At 30.8% G+C, this 14,256-nt stretch overlaps 1 protein-coding gene across 1 annotated transcript in view; it reads left to right on the forward strand.

Annotated features, from left to right (window-relative positions):
• Window positions 1–565: 565 nt before the first annotated feature.
• Window positions 566–14,256, forward strand: part of LOC129218851 (medium-chain acyl-CoA ligase ACSF2, mitochondrial-like) — a 32,685-nt gene continuing 18,994 nt past the window's right edge. Inside the window, exons 1-8 of the mRNA XM_054853175.1 lie at window positions 566–588; window positions 1,337–1,520; window positions 1,658–1,786; window positions 3,137–3,190; window positions 3,290–3,408; window positions 3,498–3,545; window positions 5,408–5,525; window positions 6,522–6,617. Coding sequence (XP_054709150.1) covers window positions 566–588; window positions 1,337–1,520; window positions 1,658–1,786; window positions 3,137–3,190; window positions 3,290–3,408; window positions 3,498–3,545; window positions 5,408–5,525; window positions 6,522–6,617 — 771 coding nt within the window. The remainder of the gene's footprint in view (window positions 589–1,336; window positions 1,521–1,657; window positions 1,787–3,136; window positions 3,191–3,289; window positions 3,409–3,497; window positions 3,546–5,407; window positions 5,526–6,521; window positions 6,618–14,256) is intronic.

A 14,256-nucleotide genomic window follows, 5' to 3' on the forward strand; every position in this document is an offset into this window, starting at 1 on the left:
ACAAAACCGGAATATTTGGTGTATTTATATGTAGTTTCGTTCTTGCAATCATAGTTTAAAATAATTGTTAAAGTAAATATATTTTTGTTTAACTTAACAAATTTGATCCGAATAAACCGGAGATCCGGATAAACAATTATTGCATTTTATATGCAGTAGAACCTTGATTTTTTCGTATTAGCCCCCCCCCCCCCTCCTCCCCACTAGGCCCATCAATGTGACCATTTAATAGAAATGAAATATTTGACACACTTGACAATGAGTTACAGGTGTTTGTTGTGTTTTCCTGACAATGCAGGTAAGAATTATTAAACATGGAACCCAAAACCCCTCCCTTTATGAGATCCTGGACACGGGCCTGCCTGTATTCAATTCTAAGTATTTAGTAAAAAATAATTGAAGTTCAGTGAGGTTTTTGGTTTGGGTAAATTTTTAGCAGTATTGGTAATCTTTCAAAATTTTTGGTGATAAACATCAGTTTTGTTTACCTATAAACATTTTGAAACCACATTATAACTGAAAGTCTTACCCAATTAAGTATTTAATATCAATTTAATGTTTAGTGATGGGTAAAAAAGACCGTGGAATGTAATGTTATGTGATACACAAAAGAAGAATTATTTCTTAAATGATGTGTTTTAGACATTTTACACGCCTACAAAAGTTCTGAAGAATACCATTTTTATATGTAAAGGAAAAAGGTTGCTTTTGTTGGTATTTGAGATCTGGAATTACATAAATTAAAACTATATGGAGTCTAAAGGAAAAATTAATATAATACTGCCGTAGAGTGAGCAAAAATACATTTTAAATACATATAGGGCTTTCAAAGAGGCTTATTTTACAATTATCAACTATTTTAATGTTTATTCTATGGGAATCTTTCTAAATGTTCTCAAACTAACACTGAATTCAGCATGTCTTTTTTCTCGCCAACTTGGCAATATATTGTCAAGTGGTCACCTATTTATGACATTAGTTCATTCTGAATTGAAAATAACATTGATATGCCGCAAAACCATGCATAGACAACCCCTTTTAGAGTATCAGAATGAAAAAAAAAAAAAAAAAAATGAATGAAATAATAAAAATAATAAGGTGCACTTCTAGACCTCATGCAGACTACATTCTATGTATGGAATTTTAACCTTCTATGGCATGACTAGTTTTAAGTTATGCAAGATACATGCCTAAACACAGGGGTGTATGAAACTTAATAGGGATCTGGTAAACTTTATTTCTATTTATGATTGATTTTGAACAAATTATTTGTTATTATTATTATTATTATTTTTTTTTTTTGATTTGTATTTATTGACTTTAAATTTCTTCACAGGAAAATCAGCGATGTACAAAAGAAAATCAAAAACAGCTATATTTTCAAGCATGGAGATGTTGTTTTGTCCAGTTCTACAATGGGGCAGTTAGTTGATAAAGCTGCTGATGAAAATGGGGATCATATTGCATTTATATCAGCTCACCAAGGCATTTCAAAAACTTTCTCAGAGTTCAGAAGTGATGTAAGTTTTTCACTCTTTTAAAGGATTTTGTATCAATAGGTTACAATATTTCTTTATCATTTTCATAATCAATAGGTTATTATTTTTTTTTCAATTAGCTTGTGCATTATTATCATTCTTTTTTGATTCTTTTTTAGGTGAGTAAAGTTGCTTCTGGTCTTGTATCTCTCGGACTTACTAAAGGTGATAGGGTTGCAATTTATTGCCCAAACTGCTATGAATGGCCATTAGTTCAATTTGCCACTGCTAAAGCAGGCTTAATACTGGTGAGACATGAAACTTGCTTTTTTAGAAGATATTGTTTATTGTGTTTCAGTAAAAAATTTTAAGTGTGCATAAATGACCCCACAAGAAATCTTATTCTTTATTGGAAAGTAGTTTGTAATTTAAAATACTGTTTCTGTAATTGTAACATATCTCTGATTCATTTTTGATCATATAACTGGCTAGAAAATGTCTTTAATTGATATGGCATGGACTAGTTTCTTTAAAAAAGTTCATTAACATTATTAAGCCCAGTGGTTTAGTAACGTTAATAACATTTGTTCCATCAAATCATTGTCAGTTAGCTTTATTTTTAGGAAGACAATATTTAGTACACATAACTGTTCATTACAAGCCAGAAGGAACACTGCATTTATTAAACACAATAAAAATCTATGTAAGAAGCTTTTAGGTCATTATTAAATCTGACACCAACACCTTAGCCTGCACAATGCCAACACAAGCTATTAGTAGTGAAAATGAAAACATTGGGACGAAGGCCAACAATTGGCATAAGGCCAGGCCAATCAGTTTGTGCCCTTGTGTCATGTCACATGATATTTAGGTTTTAAGCAAGGGGGATTGCAATTCCCCCCCCCCCCCCACTGGTTTGGTCCATAAAAAATACTTTTAATAAGGCTCAGGAGCATGTAATTGGGGGAGGGGAGATAACCTGAAACCTCTCTGATCAGGGTCTGATTTAATTTAACTTTGGGCCTAAGACCTGGTACTAATTTGGGATTCCTTCCAACAACTACAGTACATGTAAGTCTATAGTATACATAAATAGTGTGATTCAACAAATATAAATATTAATGACATTTGATAAATAAAATCACTGTACTATATTAAAACATTGGTAACATTTTATATGTGTAACAGCCCATAGTTACATCAGTATGTGAGGAAGGGAAAATAGATATTATTTAATATGAGGGCTGGGACTAGGACCACAGAGGCTCATTTTCTAATCATGACTTGACTTTGGTTGCAACCTTGGGTATAAGTTAGTTTGTGTTTAATGCCATGGACTTGCGTTTTACTGAAACGTATTCTCTAGAGAATTTGTTTCTTAAGTATTAAATATAATGTATGATGTTTGCACTGTTAATGCATTTTTTTTAGAAAATGCTTTTGTACATCCTTCAAATTATTAAGCTTTCCCAAGGTTGCAGAAATATCTTTGTTATTTTGCTCCAAGCTCCAAAGAACAAAAATGTTTCTAGCAAAAGAAAAATCTACTGGGGAAGTTTGTACTTATTTTTATTATTATTTTTTTTAAAAATTCTGGGTCAACAAAGCTACAATTTTTTAAGAATTTTGAAAATTATACATTTATTTTTCAACTTTAGGTAAATATTAATCCAGCACAACAAGCTAGTGAACTTGAGTACAGTTTAAAAAAAGTATGTAGATGTCTAATTTTTTACATTACATGAATGATTTTAAGACATTACTCAATTTTTTACTATTTTGTATCAATTGATTTTTTTTGAAAAAATCAGGCTGGATGCAAAGCTTTAATAATGTGGGACAAACTGAAGACTCAAGACTTTTATGAGATTCTTCTTCAAATTGTACCAGAATTATCCACTAGCTATCCTGGAAAGCTGAAGAGTCAAAAGTAATTCAGTATGTTTAATTTCTTTTAACTTATGTACCTTGCTATAATTTTATGGCTTATTTTTCTTAATTTTGTCTTCATTCTCTTAGTATTCCAACTTTGGAAAGTGTAATCATGGTTGCAACAGAGACAAAAGAGTAAGTTTGACTTTCTGATAAGAGTTTCATTGATAATTTATTTTTATTCATAATTATTATTTTCATTTTGCTTATTATTTCTTACGAATGAAATCAGTTAGTTTGGTTGACTGAAAAATTCCGTGAAAGAGTTAAATTAATCTGCATTGTTAATTAGTTCAGTAAAGTAAAAAGTAAGATAGTACCTCTTGAATATGCATTTTGTTTTTTCAACAACTTTTATTTTAATTTAATGAATTCATATGAATTATCATTCTACATTTTCAAAAGCATATTGTGCAAGTAAAATGTCTAGTTTTATTTATTCTTATCACAAATGCTTTCTTTCTTTTTTTCTCCCCCCCCCCCCCTCACTTTTTTTTTTTTTTTTTTTGCTTCTTAGTTTTATATTTTGGAAGAACTTCAGCATTTTCTCAGATCATTTTTCAGTGATACATCTTTCTATTATGATGTGTATATGTAGACTGAAAAAAATTCTCTATTGATTATTAAATTATCTTTTTCAATTTAAAAAAAATATTTTTGAAAAAAACAATTGTTCACTTTCTGTTTAATTTAAATTTGATTTCCGTGCACGAATCACCCATTACAGTAAGGAAAGAATTGAAGTGCATAAGAATAAACTTTGAATAATCTTCATGCATGGGAAACGTTTTGAAACTACATATTTCTGAATCACACAATGAAGATAAATTCTAAGAACAATTTGTTCATTTTGTTTAGGTTATAATAGTGTGATTTTTGTATTGTTGTACATCCCCTTTTCCAGTGATTTTATTTCTGCTTCTTGCCAAGTAACCCAAGTGAGATTAGCCATCCATCTTTTATTTTTCATTTCATGTCTTATATAGTTTTACACCAAAATTTGGCCTTAATGTTTTGGCCATAATGTTTGTTTAAATGTATCAAAGCACAGCAAATTGAGCATATGCACCCTCAACAGTTTAAACATTTTTTTTTTCAAAAGATATTCTTTTTCGTTTGAAGATCTTAATGTAATCCTATGGTTTAAAAAAAAAAAAAAAAAAAAAAAACTAGGAAGTAGGTAGTGTTGTTACTTTCTGATGAAAAAAAATTAGGAACTTTTAAAATGTTTCATAATTTTCTGTTTACATTAATGTCACTAGTTAGTTACATTAACCTTTATTTAAACTAATAGTGTTTGTGCTTCTGTAGGAGCTCAAAAGCTAATTCGTTCTTTAGTTACTTTTTTGTTTGACAAAAATATAGGAATTAATAAATTTGCTTCTACTTATTTCGGTTTACAAGAAAATGTGGCAACTAGGAAAGCAAAAGAAGAAACTAATTAATTTGCTCCTACTTGCCGGTAAGAATAGTAAGTGGCAGACTGCAGGTTATGAACCCCTTTCATAAACTGATTTGGGACGATGCTTTCTTTGATAGAAATTCATTTTCCTATTCAAACATCATGTCTTGAAATTTTAAAACTAAAATTTTTGTGATGAATTTCTCTTCTCTGAGAAATATAGTTCCCACAGGTGTTGGAAAGTCCTCATTTTTACCTTCATTTCTAAAAAGATCTTAGAAATTCTTATCTATCAATAGTTCATAAAAAGTTATTTCAAAGCAGTATTCTAATTTTATATGACCATAGGGTAAACCTAAACTTCCTGAACAAACTGACTTTATTTTCTTCGTGCCAAAGAGGAATCTTTTGTAAAGAAGAGTTAATACATTTGAAAACTGGCACATATTTAACGTTTTTCAAAATATTTCAATTAATATAATTTCACAAAACTCGGCAAAAGTTTTACACTGTGTTTCAGTTTACTGCAGTATGGTTTTATAACTACTTTTAGCTGTTATGCCATATTATGTTTAAGAATTGTTTAATCTTACAGTGGTATAATTAGAATGGATGACCTGATGAACTTGGGGAATAACGAAAGTGATAAATTATTGGATGCCCTTGAAAAATCCGTTCAGTTTGATGATCCAATTAACATTCAGTTCACCTCTGTAAGTACCCAAAAAAGCTTTGCACTAATTTATTCATTTAAAAATGCTTGTTTGTTTGAGTTATAATAAAGTATTTTTTTGCATCTGCAGTTACTATCAGTACTATTGTATCTGTCTTATTTTTGTAATAAAAGTCCAAGAAGACAAGATCATTAAAATTTTAACTTACAGAAACTGCTAAATTATATGAATGATGATACTAGTGGCAAACTGAACCCAACAGCGAATAAAAAACAGTAATCACTTAATATAGTGAAAATTTTTTCATGGTGTTCACATATGAAAATTTTCAAAGTTAAAGGCCAAAAAGTGCAATTTTTGGTCCTTGCATGTGTGTTCAAGTGTATAATTTTGTTGCTTCATGTGGGGGGGGGGGGGGTATGACTCCTGCCCTATCTTCCCCTTGGCTACACCATTCATCATTTAACAGCATTTTAATCTGTATAATTAATTTTCCAAAGAATAACCATTGTGCAACTTTTATGCATAAAAAGATTTTACTTCTGATCACCTTTTTGTTATCATAGTCTTTTTTTGTGGAATTATAATTCCTTTTTAATTTTAATGACACCTCAACCTGAAAAAAAAAGTTTGATGTACCTAAAAAGATGGCGGAGAAAGTTTATCTGTGAAAGCTTGTGTAGTTCCATCTTCGCAGATCCTTAGATCTGATATCATAGTTGCTGACTACATATGCAATGAGTCAGATGTTTACTTGAGCTGATATTGTTCTGTGATGAATCATCCTTTACTATTTTCTGAATGAATCAACTCTCATTATATGAAACCAAAAAAACCATTGAAACCAAAGTATTCTGTATAAATATTCCGTTGCATTAATGACTCATTATAAAATCTTATTACATTAAAAATAAATAACAAGTAAATGTACCAGGCTTTCAAGCCTTAAATTTGTGCTTCAAACTTTACATAAAAATACATTATTAGTTTGTTTTATTTTGTGTTTTCTCCCTTAAACATGTATTAATTTTATAGGGTACTACTGGGAAACCGAAGGGGGCTACATTATCACAACACAATATCATTAACAATGCTTTAGTAAGTGCTCGAAGTCTCGGACATAACTTATTGGTAAGATTTGTTTTTAATTTTTTGATGTATTTATTTATTTAGCTATATATATATATATATATATATATATATATATATATATATATATATATATATATATATTCCCCCTATCCAAAACTTATTTATTTGCCATTTAAGAAATTTGACACAAATAAGGGATACCATGATAATTTTAGAAAATGAAGTGTTTAAGAAACAAAATGCTATGAATTGTAGCCAAAAAAGATAAAATTAAATTGGTAATTAAATTAACATTTTGTATTTGAACTGTATGTAATCATTTTAATCATGTTGCTATGGGTCATCATAGCAGCATTATCCGTTCCTACTGTTCTGCTTATAAATTAAATACATGAAGATATATATAAATCAGAAACATTTTAAGATTCCTTCTAGTTTCCAATTAATTTGTTACCTTTTTTAAACAAAATAATAAGTAAATAAATAAAATAATATAATAATAACACTATATCAGTCTTGATTCAGAAAAATTGATCCATACATTATTATTATTCATTATTATCACAATTTCAGTTTGTTCATTCTTAAGTTTGTGTAGTTGTTTTGTCATTTAATAAATCTATCTCAAATTTACCTGCTTTAAAATTATTTAATTCTCAATTAACATATGCTATGTTGTACAGTCGACTCCCGCTACAATGCGATTCAACTTACGGGAAACAGCTATAACGCGAATTTTTCATAAAAAACTAGAGACGTACCGAGTACTCGGTAACTACTCGGTACTCGGCATACTCGGCCAATTTGCCGAGTACTCGGTACTCGGCCAAATTTTGATCAGATACTTGGCCAATACCGAGTAGTTGCAAAAAATTGAATATTGTCCAAGACAGATATTAAAATTTATAAAAAAGTGCAAGCATATTAAATATTCTGCAATCATTTTACAAGTCAATTTTAAATTTTGAGAATAATGAAGTTTTTAATGCTTTAATGGAATAAATCTTTATTTTAATGTCCCCAAAGTTAATAAAACTTATTTATTAAAAATTGTGTAAAAAAGGTGAGTATAGAAAATATGAAATTTTTGCATAAAAAATAGATTTTTGCTACAAACAAAAATTAGTTATAAGAAATATAAAAATTCCTTTGCTTAAAAAAAGGGAAATAAAACAACATTAAAAGCATAGTGCAGGAACATTGCAGACACGTGTTTTGGCGTTACAGGAAATTCCTTTTTCAATGCACAAAATGTGAGCTTGTAGATTTAAAGGCATCCGACAAAAGTCGGATTTTTTTGTCGAATGTCTTAACATTTGTTAGCTCACATTTTATGCACCGATAAAGACGTTCCTTCTAACGCAGAAACACATGTGTGCAGTGTTCCTGCACATTTGCTTTTAAAAAATTATTTATGTTTGGCGGACTAGAACTAAAATAGATTGGTATAGTTTGTCTTAATTCCAACTTGATCAATCATACCTTTTATTTATTTATTTTTAATTTTAAAATTAATTTTTTTGTAAAATTTTTGACGTAAACAAAATTTTTTTAAATAATGCAAAATTAAATTTCAGCAGGAATTTAGTTTTAAAAACTTTTATATGGACAAAGAGGTCTATACTACTATTCCAATAAGTTCAAAATTGATCACGTGTGTGTCAGTGGTTCTTCTTAAAACATAATTGGTACTTGTTAACTCGGCCGAGTAGTGAAATGCCGAGTTACTCGGTAACTCGGTACTCGGCCGAGTAGTGAAAGGCCGAGTACTCGGTACTCGGCTACTCGGGCCCAAGTGCTACTCGGTACGTCTCTATAAAAAACGAATTTTGAAAATTTTTTGATGCGAATTCCTCGTTCACAAAACAAATTTTTTGGGAAGGAAGTAGCGGCTTTGCTACTGACTACTCAATATTGATTTCATAAATGTTATTACATCCCTTTAGCATCACTGACAGCGAAAGTTCCCATGGCAAACTAGTCTACACATCGCATTGTTAGTGCATCAAATAACCACTCAGCATCTTTCATTTATTTTATTTTTTCATTCTAAATATTAAAGTTAATAAAGTATAATGGCACCTTAGTGCGCTGTACCATTTAAAGTTTGTAAAGATGGGAAGTAAAAAGAAATTTTCTAACAAAAAAAAAAGTTAAGATTCTCAATATGCTTAAACAACTACAAAACGTTGACGATAGCGAGACAATAAGTATGAGTGAATCTTCCATACGTACAATTAAAAGTTAAAAACAAAAAGATGTTCGTAAAAGTTCAAAACTAAGTTTCGATATTGAAACTTGCAGAGTCTAAGCAAAGTAAGCATTATGAAAATGGAAGCTGACCTTGTATTTCGGATTAAAGAAAGAGATCAGGGAGAGAGGCTGTTGTCATAAATGGAAATGTTATAACAGAAAAGGTGAAGCAACCGTATTTTAAATGTATCAGATAAGATTAATGATCTGATCATGGAGCGTAAATCATCATCATCTTCATTTTTTAACTCATGAATATTATTACTGTATCCATTGTACAGTACTATTATCAGGGGTGATTGTGTTCCGGTAATTTTCATCTTCAGGGATGAGATTTTTCCGGCTTTTGCCGGAATTCCGGCTTTTTCTGTTGACTTATAGAATCTTTCCTCCTTTTTCTCCTTTTTTTGCCTCTTTCAGACCTTATTTTTCTCAAAAATCGGAAAAAAAAATACGATTTTTTCAAATTTTCGGTCCCCGATTTCTTGTTTTTTCTATTTTCCTCCTTCGAATCTTCATCCTCCCGCGATATCTGCCAAAAGCGTATGTTTTGGAATCATGCTAACGATGTCAAACACGTGCTGCGCCGAAATTTGCATGCTTCGTTTGAGATTTTCAATCTTTTTGCATCCTGCAAGTATTTCAATTATTTTTAATGTTGGGTAGTTTTTTCATTATATGCTACCTTATATCTGCTTATTTTATTCATCATTTCAATAATAGTTTTATTTCTTTGATTTATTTTGGAAAAAAATGCAAAAGTCAAGTAAAAAATGTGGCATAGCACCCACAGTCTCGAATTTTATTGAAACTTAGCATGGTTACTTTTTTTGTGTATTTAAGAAAGTTAAAAATATTTATGGTGAATCTCAAGCCGTTTACGCTTCACAGCCTGTTAAAAGTTTTGAGATTTCATGATTAAATGAGGCTGCTGCGAGTTGTTCTTTTGATTCCGAAATCGTATGAGGAAGTTTTTAAAGACAAATTTTGGGTTCCAATGCATGGAAAAGATAACCAATCATTTATATACATATGAATTTATTTATTTTCAATTCTTACTATGAAAAGTATGTTCTAGTTCTACCACATAGAGAAATTTTAGATTTTTTCTCCGTTGTAAATTTTTACTTTACAAACAGACCTAATTTTAAAATTTATGTTCTCACTTGTTTAACACTATAAACTCAAATGTTTTTAATGAAAAAAATATCTTTCTCTAAAAAATATGAAAAATTGACACTATTGTGTGATGCAGCCAAGATTGACCTCTGACTCCCACAACCCTTTGTTCAGTAACTCAGGGGTTAGAAATTGTTGCTTTTTTTTAAATTTAGATTTATTTATTAATAAACACTCTTACAGGAAATGGTACAATGTAGCAAACTGTTCAAAATTATTACTTACACTTAATTAAATACGTATTACCTTTAAAACTGGTAAATTAGCCATTTTTTATTGAATTTTTGAATATCATGGCGTCTAGGTTCTATTTTGATGCAGTTTTGGATATCATCCCTTTTGCGAAATTTTTTTGGATTTCTTCCTTTTTGCTCTCTGACCACTCTCATCCCTGCATCTTGAATTCCGGTATCTTCATCTTCGAAAATACCGGAACTCCTATATTTTCAGGAAACCCACTTTTGTAAATTTAAAGCGATGTTTAATGAAACGCACGCCGAAAGTCCAAATTGAAGACGTTTTGTTTGGTATAAAGCACGTTTTGTTTGGTATAAAGCACCCTCATGTTTTGCAAACTCTAAGGTAATTATCGAAGAACAGCTGGGGTGGGGGTTAGAATAAAGGCTAGATAAGAAGAGGAAAGAGGGTTACTTGAAAGAATATTTTTCCCCATTGGGAAGGGTTGCCGCAAACGATTTTCCTTCGATGCTGAGGTCAGCTATTCTAATTTGTGACCGTGTATCTAAAAGAAAAAGATTCATCTTCTAACATTTTTCCTTTTTTTTTTTCTGCCAAAGAAACTATTTTTCAGATGATGCATTCACACCTGCTTCAAGGTCAAACTGAGAACGGGTGAAATCAAATCTGAAATCAAATCATCAAATCCGTGGCCAGTTTTTTTTTTTTTGGGGGGGGGGGGGGAGGAGGTAGGAAGAGAAAAGTGATAAGAGCTTTGACTCCTGTCTTTGTTCTTTATGGCAGTTGAAGGAATTTATCGTATGCAAATATTTTCTTTATTCTATATTCTGGTCTATGATCTTTGTTTGCGTGCATTCTGTTGTTATTGAACTAATTCTAATTATACTTTATCGTTATTAATAGGCTCCTCGTAAATATAAATTAGTTTGTTTAATTAAATTTTACTAGTTAACTCTTACTTTTCATTTCGCTACTCTTTTTGTTTGATAAATTTATTCATTTGAACTTTGCATGTTCTCATTTAAAAAATGAGGTATCTGGATAAATCTGAAGATATCAGCTTCATCGATGCAGGAAAGAAGAACAAGTTTAATTGGGAATGGTTAAACAGAGTAGATTCCTACAATGAAAAAATGGAAATATGGTGTAAAACAATTGATGGGGCTGGATTTTGCTTTTGTGTTTCTTGCAACAAGCCCTTTACATATGCTAATGATGGTGTAAAGGCATTATTGCAACATTCTTCTACAAATACTCATAAAAAAGCCGGGAATCATTAAAAAATGCTGGTATATTAGGTGGATTTTATTCAGATGGTGATTATGAGATGAAAGAAGACAACAGAACTGTTGATTTTCTTACTAGAAAATGTCGATCTGTAGCTTTAGTGTGCTCATTTATTGCTGAACATTCTTTTTCATTTGCTGTAGTTCCAAAAATTGTGGAACTAGCCAAAACATTATCAAAAGACTTGCAAGCATTGAACTCCCTTAAGTTAAGTCGAACCACTGTTTCATACAAACTAAAGCATGGACTTGCCAAAACAATCAAAGATGAACAGTGGGAAATTTTAAGGAATTCAAAATTTTCTTTGAATTTGGATGAAAGCACTACAAGAAGCTCGGATAGCATATTAGCTGTTTTAGCACAGTACTATTGTGAAAAAGAAAATAAAATAATTGTGAGACATCTATCATCCATTCAACTCTCTTCATCAACTGCATTGTCTATTTATTTGAAAATAGTTTCGCTAATTGAAAAAAATGAAGTTCCATGGAGTAATTTAATTAGTGTGTTGATGGATTCATGCAATACCATGCGTGGTAAAAAAAGCGGAGTTGAAAAAAGATTGAAGAGCAAAGCTACCAATCTTTTAGATATTGATTGCGATACTTGCCATACTGTGAACAACTGTGCTTTGCAGTTTTCCAAGCCCTTTAAAAGGTACTTAGAAAGTTTATGTGATGATATACATATTGATCTCAAAAGTCACGATAAACGACAAATTTTTTTTGAAGTATGCAAGTTACTAAAAGTGAAACCCCTAAAGCCCCATTCCAGACCAAATCATAGATGGCTCTATATCTTGGCTGTTCTGGAAAGGGTTATCTACTTATGGGATGCCTTAGTAGTTTTCTATTTTTCTTGGATGGCTGAACAAAGCATCTACAAAGAAATTATTGATGACATTTTCAAAAAAAGGGAACTGTCTGAAGATGAAGTCTCCGAAGTCAAAAAGATCAGTCGTCTATTAAAAAAGAAACCTTTAACAGCTGAAGGAAAGAAAAGAAAAGAGAGGATCGTAAAGAAGCTTTTCATGCTCCAAAAAAAAAAAAAAAACGCTATTCTGCATTGGATTTTATAATGCAGCTCTCCCTCATTTGAACAAATATATTGAATTGTTTCAGAGCAGGGAGAGTTTGCTTCATTTGCTTCATGTTCAATTGTTTGAACTAATAAAACAATTTTTAGTTTATTTTATGAAGCATGAATCGGTAGCCAAATTGGCAACATATGACCAAATATTGAAAATTAATGTTAATGATATAGAGTGTCATTTGCCTGATAACTTAATTTTTGTTGGTGGTGATGCTTCTCGAATTCTTCGTGGTCTGGGAAAAACGAATCCCTTATTGAAAGAAGCTATATCTCTTTTCAAACAAAGCTATATTAAGTGTACAGAGTACATGATTAAAAAATTGCCGTTAAAAAACTCTTTATTTGTTAAATTTACAGGCTTGAATCCAGCTTTGCGGGAAGAAACAACCACATTTCAGGCACTGTTGAAACTGGCTGACTATTTGCCAAATGTTGTCAATGGCAATGAACTTGATGAATTAAATCAAGAGATCAGAAATTACCAAGTGTATGCTAATTTATCAACAGAGTCTTCTGAAGACAGGGAAATCCTTAAATTCTAGACCACTGTATTTAATATGGAAGAATTCGGGATAAAAAAACATCCGGTTCTGTCTAAATTAGTTAAGGCAGTATTAACATGTTTTCAAGGGCCGATTGTTGAGGGCACTTTCAATTTCATGAACGATATAATCACCGAATCCAGCACATCCCTGAACTGTGATAGTTTAGATTCCATCCAAACTATTAAATACTATTTACTTTCTATTGAAAAAACTTCTTGTGCTACCTTTGGCTCTAAAAACCCTACAAAGGAGTTTCTGAACAAAAAGTTGCGAGACAAGTTAGTAAATAGTTGGTCTATTTATCAAGATTCTCTGATCAACAAAAACACCATATCTGCTTCAACTTCCTCTTCTGCTATTACTACATGTAGTATTTTCGAAACCACTAAAAAAATATATCTACTTCAGATGCCTCTTCCTCAATTATTGTGCCGCCTTCACAGAGTTCTGAGCTTTCTTGTGTAGCAAGTGCATCAAATAATTCCACTTCTGCAACAGGGCAAAAGTGTTCTCCTCCTTCAGATTTCTTCAAAGCGAGAAATAAACAAACAAAACTTAGTGCTTTTTTTAAAAAATAGAAGGATGAAAGGTGTAAAAAAAGTAGTGTTAGCAATTTGTTTCCAGTTCTCTTCTTGTATATTGTAAAGTAATCTTTCAAAATTTTGATCTTTCTATCTCAAAACGAATAATTTATTTTCATTTCAGAATTGGATAGGAAGCAAATAAACACATAGTACTTATTCAGCAAATTACCGCCCATTAGCAAGGGCTAAAGCAGAAATACGTGAAAAACACCGCCAGCTCAGTCGGTGTATTTCACGTACATAGTACTTAGTTTAACCAGTGTTATTGTTTAATATTTTCATTATTCATTTAAAATTTTAGTCGTTTTATTTCCTTAAGTTGGATTTGCAATTTGGATTTAAATTCATTTAGCTTTTTTGCATAAATAAAAGAAGTGTAATTTTGAAAATTCAGGAAATAAAATATTTTGTCATTTATCAAATGCAAAATTTATTATTAGAATTGCAGAATTTGTTAATGTAATAAACTAATTGCTAAAAATTAGCATAAGAGACTCTTGAACTTGGAAGGCTCACTGAAGTCCACTCAGACTGAATTGT

Source organism: Uloborus diversus, chromosome 1 (assembly GCF_026930045.1).
Source record: "Uloborus diversus isolate 005 chromosome 1, Udiv.v.3.1, whole genome shotgun sequence".
NCBI classification, from domain to species: Eukaryota; Metazoa; Arthropoda; class Arachnida; order Araneae; family Uloboridae; genus Uloborus; species Uloborus diversus.